The 17565-nt window shown below is 42.8% G+C and overlaps 1 protein-coding gene across 1 annotated transcript in view; it reads left to right on the top strand.

Moving 5' to 3' along the window:
- Window positions 1-817: 817 nt before the first annotated feature.
- LOC311119989 (uncharacterized protein) overlaps window positions 818-17565 on the top strand; it is a gene marked incomplete at both ends in the record, with an annotated part of 39990 nt that continues 23242 nt past the window's right edge. The window contains 12 exons of the mRNA XM_084194623.1: window positions 818-907; window positions 1177-1247; window positions 1667-1858; window positions 2226-2394; window positions 3297-3389; window positions 3613-3717; window positions 4248-4345; window positions 6607-6757; window positions 7158-7271; window positions 12090-12257; window positions 14058-14204; window positions 15003-15092. Coding sequence (XP_084050749.1) covers window positions 818-907; window positions 1177-1247; window positions 1667-1858; window positions 2226-2394; window positions 3297-3389; window positions 3613-3717; window positions 4248-4345; window positions 6607-6757; window positions 7158-7271; window positions 12090-12257; window positions 14058-14204; window positions 15003-15092 — 1488 coding nt within the window. The remainder of the gene's footprint in view (window positions 908-1176; window positions 1248-1666; window positions 1859-2225; window positions 2395-3296; window positions 3390-3612; window positions 3718-4247; window positions 4346-6606; window positions 6758-7157; window positions 7272-12089; window positions 12258-14057; window positions 14205-15002; window positions 15093-17565) is intronic.

Genomic DNA, 17565 nt, shown 5'->3' with positions numbered 1-17565 from the left:
CTCCCACAGTTGATTTCTTCAAACCAAGCTGCTTACCTATTGCAGATTCAGTCTTCCCAGCCTGGTGCAGGTCTACAATTTTGTTTCTGGTGTCCTTTGACAGCTCTTTGGTCTTGGCCATATTGGAGTTTGGAGTGTGACTGTTTGAGGTTGTGGACAGGTGTCTTTTATACTGATAACAAGTTCAAACAGGTGCCATTAATACAGGTAACGAGTGGAGGACAGAGGAGCCTCTTAAAGAAGAAGTTACAGGTCTGTGAGAGCCAGAAATCTTGCTTGTTTGTAGGTGACCAAATACTTATTTTCCACCATAATTTGCAAATAAATTCATTAAAAATCCTACAATGTGATTTTCTGGATTTTATTTTCTCATTTTGTCTGTCATAGTTGACGTGTACCTATGATGAAAATGACAGGCCTCTCTCATCTTTTTAAGTGGGAGAACTTGCACAATTGGTGGCTGACTAAATACTTTTTTTCCCCACTGTAACGTACGCAGTTTGAGCTGGTCCAGAAAGGGATGTTTCAGGCTGCGCGACCAGGGGAGAACGACTGACCCCTCTCATTGAGTATCTCAAGTTGAAGGCCGACCGGAGTACCCCAAACATCAATGAGAGGGGCCAGTCATTCTCCCCTGGCTAAATGGTCGATATTCTATTGATATTATTGTGGTGTTCTCGGGTTGTTTACCTCCAGAGTATTGTCATAGTAACATGGACAATAAGGAACTAATGTATAATTGATGTCGATCCCAAAACTGGGACTGTGTCTGACATCCGTGACTGTCTGTCCGTCCGTCTGTCCGTCTGTGTTTCAGGTGAGAAGGGAGACACCTGCGTGAACTGTTTCTCCAGCCGCAACTGTGTCCCTGGAGCACCAGGCCCTCCCGGACCTCCCGGGTTCCCAGGTAAGACTGCACCCCTCTCACCTGGTCACCTATCTCTCTACCTGGTTCTGTATATCCTCACCTGGTAAGACAGAGTAGAGAGGAGAAAACAGACACCTGATTTGGCAATGTGCAGGCCACCGCAACACAATACTCTACATAACACCTCTCTCTCATGCTTCTCTCCTCCCACCTCCTCTTCTCCTTCTTTCATCCCTCTCTTCTCCCTCTCTTCTCCCTCTCTCCTCCTTCTCTCCTCCTTCTCTCCTCCTTCACTTCTCCTCTCTCAGGTCGACCAGGAGGACCAGGGGTTAAAGGTGACATAGGATTCCCAGGTGGCCCAGGGCCCTCAGGTTCTTCTGTAAGTACTTATTGCTTTTAATTTCCTACTTCCTGTTTTCAAACCTCCACTTCCTGTTTTCAAACCCCCACAATTCTAGGGACCAATGTTTCGGACTGTTTTATTGTTCAACAACATAAGAACATTGGATTTTTGCCCCACCTAGCTCATATTGACACTGGCTTGAAGCTGGTTTGAAACTGGGTCTACACTTAGAATACCTTTATAGTAGGCTAACCTAGAGGCTGACTAACTAACTTAGGGCCTGTTTCCCGGACACCAATTAGAGAATCTCCATTGAAAAAGCTTTTTAGTCTAGGATTAGGCTTAATCTGTGTCCTGGAAACTGTCCATAAGTGTCTATAATAGCCTTGACAGAGTATCTAACTGACCCCTCCATCCTTCCATCTCTCTCTCCTCCATCCCGCTCTCTACCCCAGGGTTTGCCCGGTCCCCAGGGTGCTCCTGGTTTCCCAGGAGAGAAGGGTGACCCAGGTAATGCTACTGCTTTGAACGGGGTGAGGGGAGACCAGGGAGACACAGGGCTTCCAGGACCCGCTGGCCTGCCTGGCCTGAACGGAAGACCTGGGTTGGATGGCGGTCCTGGAGCTCCTGGACTCAAAGGAAAATCTGTGAGTAGCGATGTGTTCCTCTCTCTCTCTTCCCTTCATCCATCCATCCATTCATCCATCCATCCCATCCAACCGTTCTTCACTCCCTCCATTTCTCCTTTACTCTATCCATCCTTCCATCCATTCATCCCTTCACTATTTCTCTTTCCCTCTATCCCTACCTCCATTTGTCTATCCATTCATTCATTCATCCATCCATCCATCCATCCATCCATCTATACCTCCATCCAACCATCCATCCATCCATCTCTCCCACAAGATAGCATTCTACATAACGCTCTCTCTCTCTCTCTCTCTCTCTCTCTCTCTCTCTCTCTCTCTCTCTCTCTCTCTCTCTCTCTCTCTCTCTCTTGCTCTCTCTCTGCAGGGATCTCTATTAGTGAAGGGTGAGCGAGGACCTCCAGGTGAGCCCGGTTTGCAGGGTCTCCCAGGTGACAGGGGTGGCACCGGATCCCCAGGCTTCGGCCCCCAGGGCCCCCCCGGAGAGAAGGGTGTCCAGGGTGTGTCGGGGAGAACAGGAACACCTGGAGCACCAGGTAAGATACGTTGGTTGATATTCTTGAAGACCAGGGATGTAGTAACTGAAATGTTGATAAAAGTGAGATACATTAACACATGGAGTCCAGGGATGTTGTGTATGTTATTTTTGTTATCATACATTTGCCATTAGCTGTGCCTGGCATCGATTACTACAACTGGTTACCATTAGCTGTGCCTGGCATCGATTACTACAACTGGTTACCATTAGCTTGCCTGGCATCGATTACTACAACTGGTTACCATTAGCTTTGCCTGACATCGATTACTACAACTGGTTACCATTAGCTTTGACTGACATTGATGACAACAACTGGTTACCATTAGCTTTGCCTGGCATCGATTACTACAACTGGTTACCATTAGCTGTGCCTGGCATCAATGACTACAACTGGTTACCATTAGCTGTGCCTGGCATCGATTACTACAACTGGTTACCATTAGCTTGCCTGGCATCGATTACTACAACTGGTTACCATTAGCTTGCCTGGCATCGATTACTACAACTGGTTACCATTAGCTTTGACTGACATCGATGACAACAACTGGTTACCATTAGCTTTGCCTGGCATCGATTACTACAACTGGTTACCATTAGCTTTGCCTGGCATCGATTACTACAACTGGTTACCATTAGCTTTGCCTGGCATCGATGACAACAACTGCTGCTCTTATAATAATATAATAATAATATGCCATTTAGCAGACGCTTTTATCCAAAGTGACTTACAGTCATGTGCGCATACATTTTTACGTATGGGTGGTTCCGGGGATCGAACCCACTACCCTGGCGTTACAAGCGCCATGCTCTACCAATTGAGCTACAGAGGACCACTCTTCTATGACTACAACTCTTGTACCCCAACTCCCTAATCTCTGACCCTTGACCTCTGACCTGTAGGAGGTAAAGGGGAGCCGGGTCAGACGATAGCAGAGAAGGGCCACCCAGGACCCCGAGGACAGGATGGAGACCCCGGTCTACCTGGAAGCCCAGGTAGATAACACCTGTACCTACACAGGTCTACATTCACCTGGATGGATAGAATTGGTACTTTAGCTTTCATCCAGAATGATGAGGTAGAAGGTAAAGTCGGTGGGAAAGTAACGGAGAGATGTTCGGTGTTGTTTGGGAGAATATTTGATGTAATTCTATGAGGTATACACTAGTGAACTGTTTAGTAGTAGTGTAGTAAATGTGTTCACTTCCGTGTCGACAGGTAACCCTGGCGGGCCAGGATTGCCCGGTTTCCCCGGGTCACCAGGTCCCAAGGGTGACCCCGGGCCCTCCGGCATCGGATTGCCAGGACCCCCCGGAGCTAAAGGTAAACACTAAATACATGGACAGACACAGTCTCACCTGTATGGTTATAATATGAACTCCAAGGTCCAATTTCCCGGACACAGATTAAGCCTAGCCCTGGACTAAGAAGGGTTTTCAATTAAGAATCTCTATTGAACATGCTTTTTGGACTGGGACTAGGCTTAAAGCCCTGACTTACAGTTGAAGTCGGACGTTTGCATACACTTAGGTTGGAGTCATTAAAACTCGTTTTTCAACCACTCCACACATTTCTTGTTAACAAACTATAGTTTTGGCAAGTCGGTTAGGACATCTACTTTGTGCATGACACAAGTAATTTTTCCAACAATTGTTTACACACAGATTATTTCACTTATAATTCACTGTATCACAATTCCAGTGGGTCAGAAGTTTACATACACTAAGTTGACTGTGCCTTTAAACAGCTTGGAAAATTCCAGAAAATGATGTCATGGCGTTAGAAGCTTCTGATAGATTAGTAAACTATTATCATCATCACTGACCTGTCATCTCACCTGTCCCCACCCGTAGGATTCCCTGGCTCACCTGGTGTGCCAGGTGGTCCCGGAAGTCCAGGTAGACCAGGTGTGGACGGGTTCCCCGGACAGCCAGGTGCACCTGGAGCTAAGGTACAGCCCCACAACTGTAGATAGAGACTACATTTACTACTGTAGATACAGACTAGCACTACTACTATAGATACAGACTAACACTACTACTATAGATACAGACTAACACTACTACTATAGATACAGACTAACACTACTACTATAGATACAGACTAACACTACTACTATAGATACAGACTAACACTACTACTATAGATACAGACTAACACTACTACTATAGATACAGACTAACACTACTACTATAGATACAGACTAACACTACTACTATAGATACAGACTAACACTACTACTATAGATACAGACTAACACTACTACTATAGATACAGACTAACACTACTACTATAGATACAGACTAACACTACTACTATAGATACAGACTAACTATACTACTATAGATACAGACTAACACTACTACTATAGATACAGACTAACACTACTACTATAGATACAGACTAACACTACTACTATAGATACAGACTAACACTACTACTATAGATACAGACTAACTATACTACTATAGATACAGACTAACACTACTACTATAGATACAGACTAACACTACTACTATAGATACAGACTAACACTACTACTATAGATACAGACTAGCACTACTACTATAGATACAGACTAACACTACTACTATAGATACAGACTAACACTACTACTATAGATACAGAATAATAGTACTACTATAGATACAGACTAGCACTACTACTATAGATACAGAATAATAGTACTACTATAGATACAGACTAACACTACTACTATAGATACAGACTAACACTACTACTATAGATACAGACTAACACTACTACTATAGATACAGACTAACACTACTACTATAGATACAGACTAACACTACTACTATAGATACAGACTAACACTACTACTATAGATACATACTAACTATACTACTATAGATACAGACTAACACTACTACTATAGATACAGACTAACACTACTACTATAGATACAGACTAACACTACTACTATAGATACAGACTAACACTACTACTATAGATACATACTAACTATACTACTATAGATACAGACTAGCACTACTACTATAAATACAGAATAATAGTACTACTATAGATACAGACTAGCACTACTACTATAGATACAGAATAATAGTACTACTATAGATACAGACTAACACTACTACTATAGATACAGACTAACACTACTACTATAGATACAGACTAACACTACTACTATAGATACAGACTAACACTACTACTATAGATACAGACTAACTATACTACTATAGATACAGACTAACACTACTACTATAGATACAGACTAACACTACTACTATAGATACAGACTAACACTACTACTATAGATACAGACTAACACTACTACTATAGATACATACTAACTATACTACTATAGATACAGACTAACACTACTACTATAGATACAGACTAACACTACTACTATAGATACAGACTAACACTACTACTATAGATACAGACTAACACTACTACTATAGATACAGACTAACACTACTACTATAGAGACAGACTAACACTACTACTATAGATACAGACTAACACTACTACTATAGATACATACTAACTATACTACTATAGATACAGACTAGCACTACTACTATAGATACAGACTAACACTACTACTATAGATACAGACTAACTATACTACTATAGATACAGACTAACACTACTACTATAGATACAGACTAACACTACTACTATAGATACAGACTAACTATACTACTATAGATACAGACTAACACTACTACTATAGATACAGACTAACTATACTACTATAGATACAGACTAACACTACTACTATAGATACAGACTAACACTACTACTATAGATACAGACTAACACTACTACTATAGATACAGACTAACACTACTACTATAGATACAGACTAACACTACTACTATAGAGACAGGCAGCAAGGTGGACCCGGAGCTAAGGTATGTACCACATCCCCACTACTGTAGATGGACTTAATTACTGTCATTTCCATGTACAGCAATGAGAATCCGAACTAGATAGCATTGGATCAAGCTAAGGTCAACAGCAAATGTAGACCTAGTTATCTGACAAACACAGTTGACTCTGTTTACATTTGTCTGTGTTTGGATATTCATTTACGTTTTTCTTTGTGTGTGTGTGTGTGTGTGTGTGTGTGTGTGTGTGTGTGTGTGTGTGTGTGTGTGTGTGTGTGTGTGTGTGTGTGTGTGTGTGTGTGTGTGTGTGTGTGTGTGTGTGTGTGTGTGATAGGGAGAGCCAGGATTCGGGCTGCCAGGTCCCCAGGGCCCACCAGGCTTCCTCGGATGTAAAGGATTACCTGGACCCAAAGGAGACTCTGGTTTCCCTGGCAACCCCGGCTTGCCAGGACGATCCGGCTTTGACGGCTACCCTGGTGCCAAAGGTACGGTTCCAACTTCTGATGGTGTGGTCGGTTGGAGTTTGGTGCTTAGAAACACTTTGTGGGTTTGATTCCCACATTGGTCACCTAATGTATACTGAATAAGTGTGTGTCAGTGGTTTCTGTCAGTGGTTTCGAATTAAAGTCATTTTTAAGATGACTATGTTATTATTTACTGTCTTTATATGTGAACAATATCATACTATAATCTAACCAAATATTTTCTGAACTGATTTTACCAGACACAGATTAAGCCTAGTTCAAGACTAAAAGCATGCTCAATGGAGAATCTTCAATAAAAGTTATCCTTAGTCCAGATATAGAGAATTTTATTAGCTAGCTAGTTTGTTAATATTGCTATATTAACAGTTGTGTGGTCTGTATCTGTCTGTCTGTCTCCCAGGTGACTCTGGAATCCCTGGTAGACCCGGAGCTTGTGGCCCTCCAGGATCACCCACCATCGGCTCCCAGGGTGTCCCCGGCCCTGTCGGACCCCCAGGACTTCTGGGTGTTCCAGGTAAGCCTTATAACGACAAACAGAACAGAGCTGACTTTTGACTAGCTGATTGATTAGAGATCGATAGAGTTTGATTCTGATATTGAGATTGTGATTAATATTGATACCATTGATTGAGATTTAGTTTGATAGAGATTGAATCTGATAGATCTATTGATTGGAGATTGAATGAGTTTGATTCTGATTGAGATTGAGTTATAGCATTTGATTGAGATTGATAGCATTTATATGTGGTTATATCTTCTAGTATCACCATATTGTAGATGTAATGCTAAGAATTGTTATCATATTAAACCTATGCAAAGGAAAACCCATGTAATATGTGTATTTATGCAGCATTTCAAAACACATAGTTACAGTGAGGGAAAAAAGTATTTGATCCCCTGCTGATTTTGTACGTTTGCCCACTGACAAAGAAATGATCAGTCTATAATTTTAATGGTAGGTTTATTTTAACAGTGAGAGACAGAATAAATAAAACAAATCCAGAAAAACGCATGTCAAAAATGTTATAAAACGTTTTGCATTTTAATGAGGGAAATAAGTATTTGACCCCCTCTCAATCAGAAAGATTTCTGGCTCCCAGGTGTCTTTTATACAGGTAACGAGCTGAGATTAGGAGCACACTCTTAAAGGGAGTGCTCCTAATCTCAGCTTGTTACCTGTATAAAAGACACCTGTCCACAGAAGCAATCAATCAATCAGATTCCAAACTCTCCACCATGGCCAAGACCAAAGAGCTCTCTGAGGATGTCAGGGACAAGATTGTAGACCTACACAAGGCTGGAATGGGCTACAAGACCATCGCCAAGCAGCTTGGTGAGAAGGTGACAACAGTTGGTGCGATTATTCGCAAATGGAAGAAACACAAAAGACCTGTCAATCTCCCTCTGCCTGGGGCTCCATGCAAGATCTCACCTCGTGGAGTTGCAATGATCATGAGAACGGTGAGGAATCAGCCCAGAACCTCACGGGAGGATCATGTCAATGATCTCAAGGCAGCTGGGACCATAGTCACCAAGAAAACAATTGGTAACACACTACGCCGTGAAGGACTGAAATCCTGCAGCGCCCGCAAGGTCCCCTTGCTCAAGAAAGCACAAATACATGCCCGTCTGAAGTTTGCCAATGAACATCTGAATGATTCAGAGGAGAACTGGGTGAAAGTGTTGTGGTCAGATGAGACCAAAATCGAGCTCTTTGGCATCAACTCAACTCGCCGTGTTTGGAGGAGGAGGAATGCTGCCTATGACCCCAAGAACACCATCCCCACCATCAAACATGGAGGTGGAAACATTATGCTTTGGGGGTGTTTTTCTGCTAAGGGGACAGGACAACTTCACCGCATCAAAGGGACGATGGACGGGGCCATGTACCGTCAAATCTTGGGTGAGAACCTCCTTCCCTCAGCCAGGGCATTGAAAATGGGTCGTGGATGGGTATTCCAGCATGACAATGACCCAAAACACACGGCCAAGGCAACAAAAGAGTGGCTCAAGAAGAAGCACATTAAGGTCCTGGAGTGGCCTAGCCAGTCTCTAGACCTTAATCCCATAGAAAATCTGTGGAGGGAGCTGAAGGTTCGAGTTACCAAACGTCAGCCTCAAAACCTTAATTACTTGGAGAAGATCTGCAAAGAGGAGTGGGACAAAATCCCTCCTGAGATGTGTGCAAACCTGTTGGCCAACTACAAGAAACGTCTGACCTCTGTGATTGCCAACAAGGGTTTTGCCACCAAGTACTAAGTCATGTTTTGCAGAGGGGTCAAATACTTATTTCCCACATTAAAATGCAAATCAATTTATAACATTTTTGACATGCGTTTTTCTGGATTTTTTTGTTATTATTCTGTCTCTCACTGTTCAAATAAACCTACCATGATCATGTCTTTGTCAGTGGGCAAACGTACATAATCAGCAGGGGATCAAATGCTTATTTCCCTCACTGTATCCTGTTGTTTTCACCAGTTTATCTTGTGTTTGAGATGACTGAATATGTGTTATCCAGAATGTCTGAGTCACACAGTGGTATGTGCATGGTCACCCTAAGGCCTCTTATACTAATGTTAATTATGTATCTCAGTGGACTGGCTTTGTGGTTCGAGCTATGTTCCCATACTTGTTATTAGGCCAGTAACCCCACCCCACTGCAAGGCTTTTGAGCACCAAAGGGTTTGTAAACAGTTTGTAAGTGGTTCACCTGTAAAGGGTTTGTTTGTTGAGCACTGAATGATGTCAACATGGCGATAGCATGTCTCTATGGGTGATCCTGTCTCAGAGAGATGCATTATGAATTATCAGTCAGTGACGGTAACCGCACCCTGTTCTTGGGAGTTCACTCTTCCTTCATCTTCATATTCTCATCTCACCTCACAACAATCTTTTTCTGTTCTTCTTTTGCGTGTTGTCAATGTCTCTTTGGCGAATCCCACTTGTGTAGCTGTCAGCTATCACCCACCTGCACAATTCCACAAGTCCAACTTTCCTGTACTTGTTCTCCTCACTCTTAAACACAATTTACCTTTCTGGTTCAAGCCAAAACCTCACCAATAACTTCACACTCTCCTCTACCTGCCTGTTACACAAAACAACTTACCAACCCCTTAGTCACCTCCACCCAGGGCACTCTCAGTTCTGAAGGCTCTTTCCTCATGTACAGTGGGGAAAAAAAGTATTTAGTCAGCCACCAATTGTGCAAGTTCTCCCACTTAAAAAGATGAGAGAGGCCTGTAATTTTCATCATAGGTACACGTCAACTATGACAGACAAAATGAGAAAAAAATATCCAGAAGATCACATTGTAGGATTTTTTATGAATTTATTTGCAAATTATGGTGGAAAATAAGTATTTGGTCAATAACAAAAGTTTCTCAATACTTTGTTATATACCCTTTGTTGGCAATGACACAGGTCAAACGTTTTCTGTAAGTCTTCACAAGGTTTTCACACACTGTTGCTGGTATTTTGGCCCATTCCTCCATGCAGATCTCCTCTAGAGCAGTGATGCTTTGGGGCTGTCGCTGGGCAACACAGACTTTCAACTCCCTCCAAAGATTTTCTATGGGGTTGAGATCTGGAGACTGGCTAGGCCACTCCAGGATCTTGAAATGCTTCTTACGAAGCCACTCCTTCGTTGCCCGGGCGGTGTGTTTGGGATCATTGTCATGCTCTAAGACCCAGCCACGTTTCATCTTCAATGCCCTTGCTGATGGAAGGAGGTTTTCACTCAAAATCTCACGATACATGGCCCCATTCATTCTTTCCTTTACACAGATCAGTCGTCCTGGTCCCTTTGCAGAAAAACAGCCCCAAAGCATGATGTTTCCACCCCCATGCTTCACAGTAGGTATGGTGTTCTTTGGATGCAACTCAGCATTCTTTGTCCTCCAAACACGACGAGTTGAGTTTTTACCAAAAAGTTCTATTTTGGTTTCATCTGACCATATGACATTCTCCCAATCCTCTTCTGGATCATCCAAATGCACTCTAGCAAACTTCAGATGGGCCTGGACATGTACTGGCTTAAGCAGGGGGACACGTCTGGCACTGCAGGATTTGAGTCCCTGGCGGTGTAGTGTGTTACTGATGGTAGGCTTTGTTACTTTGGTCCCAGCTCTCTGCAGGTCATTCACTAGGTCCCCCCGTGTGGTTCTGGGATTTTTGCTCACCGTTCTTGTGATCATTTCGACCCCACAGGGTGAGATCTTGCATGGAGCCCCAGATCGAGGGAGATTATCAGTGGTCTTGTATGTCTTCCATTTCCTAATAATTGCTCCCACAGTTGATTTCTTCAAACCAAGCTGCTTACCTATTGCAGATTCAGTCTTCCCAGCCTGGTGCAGGTCTACAATTTTGTTTCTGGTGTCCTTTGACAGCTCTTTGGTCTTGGCCATAGTGGAGTTTGGAGTGTGACTGTTTGAGGTTGTGGATAGGTGTCTTTTATACTGATAACAAGTTCAAACAGGTGCCATTAATACAGGTAACGAGTGGAGGACAGAGGAGCCTCTTAAATAATAAGTTACAGGTCTGTGAGAGCCAGAAATCTTGCTTGTTTGTAGGTGACCAAATACTTATTGTCCACCATAATTTGCAAATAAATTCATTAAAAATTCTACAATGTGATTTTCTGGATTTCTTTTTCTCAATTTGTCTGTCATAGTTGGCGTGTACCTATGATGAAAACTACAGGCCTCTCTCATCTTTTTAAGTGGGAGAACTTGCACAATTGGTGGCTGACTAAATACTTTTTTCGCCACTGTATGTCATGTTGGATAGACCTAGAATATTGTAACCCCTCACCCCCCTTCCCCACATCTCTTTCCCATTCTCCGATACACTCCATCCTTCCATCGGCTCCGTTTCGAACATTTGCCCTGCTTACCTGCCACTCTCTGAACTTTGACCTCAAAGCAAGGAAGGTATTGTACCGCAGCCTATCTGGACTAAAGTCTCTTTCTGGCAGCTGATTGGTTGATTGGTTAATTGGTACTGTATTTCTGTGTGATTGGTTGATTGGTTTAGGGACTGTACTTTTGTTCTGCGTGACATTACTCCAGCTATGAGGTAATGATATACAATTGGGTTATTTTATTCTGGACTGACATATGGGACCTTTACAATGTGTTGAATAGTCAATAGATTCCACTAGCACTACAAGTCAAATTCAAAAAGCTTTATTGTCCTTCAAATTTCCATAAAACGGAATATATATTTTTGCATTTGACAAAATGGACTTTCTGTGATGTCATAGATGAGGGACAGATGCTGATCAGAAAGTGATAATCTGTCCTGACACTGTCATTGATTCTCGGCGTTGCAGGATACTCAGGCAACAATGGAGATAAGGGAGACCCCGGTCTTCCCGGCCCGGGCATTCCAGGGTTGCCAGGCGACAGAGGAAGTCCCGGTTTTCCCGGCAGCCCCGGGGGAGTTGGACCTCAGGGTAACCCCGGTGGCCCCGGCCGCGACGGACTACCTGGCCTGCCTGGTAAGATAACATCAACGATGTCTGATCTATGGCAGCGTTTACCCAGGAGCTCAATTCAGATATGTTGTTCAATTATTGGTCTTTTGACCAATCGAATCAGATCTTTTGCCAATAATTAGGCAAAAGATCAGAATCAGTTTTAAACAGGCAGCCCAATTCTGATCTTTTGCCCAATTAGTGGCATACGATCAGAATTGGGCTGCCTGTGTAAACACACCCTATGTGTCTGTTTCAGTCTCTGTCTGATTATACATCTCTTTCTGTGTTATGTATGTATGGACGGCCCAGTAAGATATTATATTCAGTTTGACGTCTCTGACTGAATGTCTACAAGTCATGCTTGTTACTCTCCAACTGCATCCCAAATAGAATCCATTTCCCTTTATAATGCACTACTTTTGATAAGAGCACTGGTCCAAAGTAGTGGGAATAGGGTGCCTTTTGGAACGCATCCTCTGACTTCCAGTAAAGCCCCAAAGTAACCTGTGTTGATGGGAAGATGCCAGTCAGAAGATGTTTAACCTGTGTTGATGGGAAGATGCCAGTCAGAAGATGTTTAACCTGTGTTGATGGGAAGATGCCAGTCAGAAGATGTTTAACCTGTGTTGATGGGAAGATGCCAGTCAGAAGATGTTTAACCTGTGTTGATGGGAAGATGCCAGTCAGAAGATGTTTAACCCGTGTTGATGGGAAGATGCCAGTCAGAAGATGTTTAACCTGTGTTGATGGGAAGATGCCAGTCAGAAGATGTTTAACCTGTGTTGGTGGGAAGATGCCAGTCAGAAGATGTTTAACCTGTGTTGATGGGAAGATGCCAGTCAGAAGATGTTTAACCTGTGTTGATGGGAAGATGCCAGTCAGAAGATGTTTAACCTGTGTTGGTGGGAAGATGCCAGTCAGAAGATGTTTAACCTGTGTTGATGGGAAGATGCCAGTCAGAAGATATTTAACCTGTGTTGATGGGAAGATGCCAGTCAGAAGATGTTTAACCTGTGTTGATGGGAAGATGCCAGTCAGACGATGTGTAACCTGTGTTGATGGGAAGATGCCAGTCAGACAATGTGTAACCTGTGTTGATGGGAAGATGCCAGTCAGAATATGTGTAACCTGTCTCCTCTCTCTCTATTTTATCTGTCTTTATTTTCTGTTTGACGTTTTTTGACTGACTGTCTACATATCATGCTTGTTGCTCCATCTCTGACTTCCAGTAAGGTGATAACTTTTCCCAAAGTCCCTAACTTACCTGTCCTCTCTCTCTCTCTCTCTCTCTCTCTCTCTCTCTCTCTCTCTCTCTCTCTCTCTCTCTCTCTCTCTCTCTCTCTCTCTCTCTCTCTCTCTCTCTCTCTCTCTCTCTCTCTCTCTCTCTCTCTCTCTCTCTCAACAGGTGGTAAAGGAGACATGGGTGTGATGGGAGCTCCTGGATCTCTGGGATCCCCTGGCAACCCCGGAGGGCCTGGCTTCCCTGGACCTAAAGGCAACCACACACACACACACACACACACACACACACACACACACACACACACACACACACACCCACACACACACGCACACACACACACGCGCACACACCTAAAGGTACTGCTACTATATACACCATGGAGCTGTAGGACAACAGTCGCAATAGATCCACATATTACCAAGATCACACAGATGTCAGGTCTTACAATCAAACAAACGAGTCCAAAACATCTGCTGCATTAGCTATAAGGAAACCACAAACACATAAGCACACACATATTAGTACTCTATGTGTATTGGATAATAAACACTCTGACCCTGAGTGTCTCCATCCTCCAGGTGATGATGGTTTCCCAGGGCGACCAGGTGGACTCGGCTCTCCGGGTCTGAAGGGAGACAGGGGAGACTCCGGTCTCATAGGACTCCCAGGTCCCAGCATCCTTAACATTTCATTCAAGGGAGCCAAGGGAGATGCAGGAGAACCAGGTACGTCTGTTTGTCGGCCAGTCTGTCTTTCTATCTATCTGTCATGATCATAATTACTATAAAATGAAGCATTTTAGTAAATAAAGGGGTGCCCAATGGTGCTCCACTGGGCACTCCCAAAACAAATCAAGGCACCTCTGCAAGCGTTACGAATGTAGAAGTTTTCCCCAGTGTAGAAGAAAGACATAGCTTCTCTTGGGAATTTTCTCTTACACTCAGTCAAGATAACACTTGTTTGATATGTTTGCTGCTATGGCTGAAACATTGTCCTATTTGTCTGTCTGTCTGTATATCTGTCTGTCTGACTGTCTGACCATCCTGTCTGTGCTGAGTAGGTTTGGGAGGTCAGCCGGGTCACAAGGGTATTTCCGGTCTCCATGGAGACGCTGGTATACCAGGACAGGATGGAAGACCTGGGTTACCTGGACCTCAAGGTATAGGACAGTCATCCTATAGTACAGTCATCCTATAGCACAGTCATCCTATAGTACAGTCATCCTATAGTACAGTCATCCTACCTAGAGATCTCACTTGATAACGTTTCCTGTTGACTTCAATGAGCCATTCACATGTTAATTATTTAATTATTAGAGTGTTTTGCATCTTCAGCTACGTCCAACCCACATGGGCTTATAAAATACCTCTATCTCAAGTTGTCATTGAGCTCCATAATGTTCTCCGTAATGTCCCCTACTGAACAATCACTCCTAACATCCTCTTTCCAGTATGCTCAGGTCCCAAACGAGACCTCTAATGTCATGTATTGATTATTCACCATTCTTTACGTAAAATCTCCAGGTCCCAAAGGAGACATGGGCATCCCCGGAGTATCAGGCTCACGAGGAAGCCAAGGACCTAAAGGCAACATGGGAGAGATGGGCTTCCCAGGTGGGTGTCAGCCAGCCGATAACCCCATATCCCCACCATCATGTTGTATAACCTCATATCATCACCATCATGTTGTATAGCCTCATATCATCACCATCATGTTGTATAGCCTCATATCATCACCATCACCATCATGTTGTATAGCCTCATATCATCACCATCATGTTGTATAGCCTCATATCATCACCATCACCATCATGTTGTATAGCCTCATATCATCACCATCATGTTGTATAGCCTCATATCACCACCATCACCATCATGTTGTATAGCCTCATATCATCACCATCATGTTGTATAGCCTCATATCATCACCATCATGTTGTATAGCCTCATATCATCACCATCATGTTGTATAGCCTCATATCATCACCATCATGTTGTATAGCCTCATATCATCACCATCATGTTGTATAGCCTCATATCATCACCATCATGTTGTATAGCCTCATATCATCACCATCATGTTGTATAGCCTCATATCATCACCATCACCATCATGTTGTATAGCCTCATATCATCACCATCATGTTGTATAGCCTCATATCATCACCATCATGTTGTATAGCCTCATATCATCACCATCACCATCATGTTGTATAGCCTCATATCATCACCATCATGTTGTATAGCCTCATATCACCACCATCACCATCATGTTGTATAACCTCATATCATCACCATCATGTTGTAAAGCCTCATATCATCACCATCATGTTGTATAACCTCATATCATCACCATCATGTTGTATAGCCTCATATCACCATCATGTTGTATAGCCTCATATCATCACCATCATGTTGTATAGCCTCATATCATCACCATCAAGTTGTATAACCTCATATCATCACCATCATGTTGTATAAATCCCCATGTCATCACCATAATGTTGTATAAATCCCCATATCATCACCATAATGTTGTATAAATCTCCATATCCCCTCTGCACCACCATGTTGTATAAATCCCCATATCCCCTCTGCACCACCATGTTGTATAAAAATCCCCATATCCCCTCCATAATGTTGTATAAATCCCCATATCCCCTCCATAATGTTGTATAAATCCCCATATCCCCTCCATAATATTGTATAAATCCCCATATCCCCACCACCATGTTGTATAAATCCCCATATCATCACCATAATGTTGTATAAATCCCCATATCCCCTCTGTATAAATCCCCATATCCCCTCTGTATAAATCCCCATATCCCCTCTGTATAAATCCCCATATCCCCTCCATAATGTTGTATAAATCCCCATATCCCCTCCATAATATTGTATAAATCCCCATATCCCCACCACCATGTTGTATAAATCCCCATATCCCCTCCATAATGTTGTATAAATCTCCATATCCCCACCACCATGTTGTATAAATCCCCATATCCCCACCACCATGTTGTATAAATCCCCATATCCCCTCCATAATGTTGTATAAATCCCCATATCCCCACCACCATGTTGTATAAATCCCCATATCCCCTCCATAATGTTGTATAAATCCCCATATCCCCTCCATAATGTTGTATAAATCCCCATATCCCCACCACCATGTTGTATAAATCCCCATATCCCCTCCATAATGTTGTATAAATCCCCATATCCCCACCACCATGTTGTATAAATCCCCATATCTCCACCACCATGTTGTATAAATCCCCATATCATCACCATAATGTTGTATAAATCCCCATATCCCTGCTGTATAAATCCCCATATCCCCTCTGTATAAATCCCCATATCCCCTCTGTATAAATCCCCATATCCCCTCTGTATAAATCCCCATATCCCCTCCATAATGTTGTATAAATCCCCATATCCCCTCCATAATATTGTATAAATCCCCATATCCCCACCACCATGTTGTATAAATCCCCATATCCCCTCCATAATGTTGTATAAATCTCCATATCCCCACCACCATGTTGTATAAATCCCCATATCCCCACCACCATGTTGTATAAATCCCCATATCCCCTCCATAATGTTGTATAAATCCCCATATCCCCACCACCATGTTGTATAAATCCCCATATCCCCTCCATAATGTTGTATAAATCCCCATATCCCCTCCATAATGTTGTATAAATCCCCATATCCCCACCACCATGTTGTATAAATCCCCATATCCCCTCCATAATGTTGTATAAATCCCCATATCCCCACCACCATGTTGTATAAATCCCCATATCTCCACCACCATGTTGTATAAATCCCCATATCATCACCATAATGTTGTATAAATCCCCATATCCCTGCTGTATAAATCCCCATATCCCCTCTGTATAAATCCCCATATCCCCTCTGTATAAATCCCCATATCCCCTCTGTATAAATCCCCATATCCCCTCTGTATAAATCCCCATATCCCCTCTGTATAAATCCCCATACCCCCTCTGCACCACCATGTTTTGTTTATTTTCTTGTCGCTCTTATGTTTTATTCACTGAAATGAATAAATAAACAT

The sequence above is a fragment of the Coregonus lavaretus genome, assembly GCF_964263955.1.
Source record: "Coregonus lavaretus genome assembly, contig: HAP1_SCAFFOLD_859, whole genome shotgun sequence".
Taxonomy (NCBI): domain Eukaryota; kingdom Metazoa; phylum Chordata; class Actinopteri; order Salmoniformes; family Salmonidae; genus Coregonus; species Coregonus lavaretus.
The sequence above is the reverse complement of the archived record's forward strand: the minus strand, read 5'-3'. Positions and strand labels throughout refer to the sequence as shown.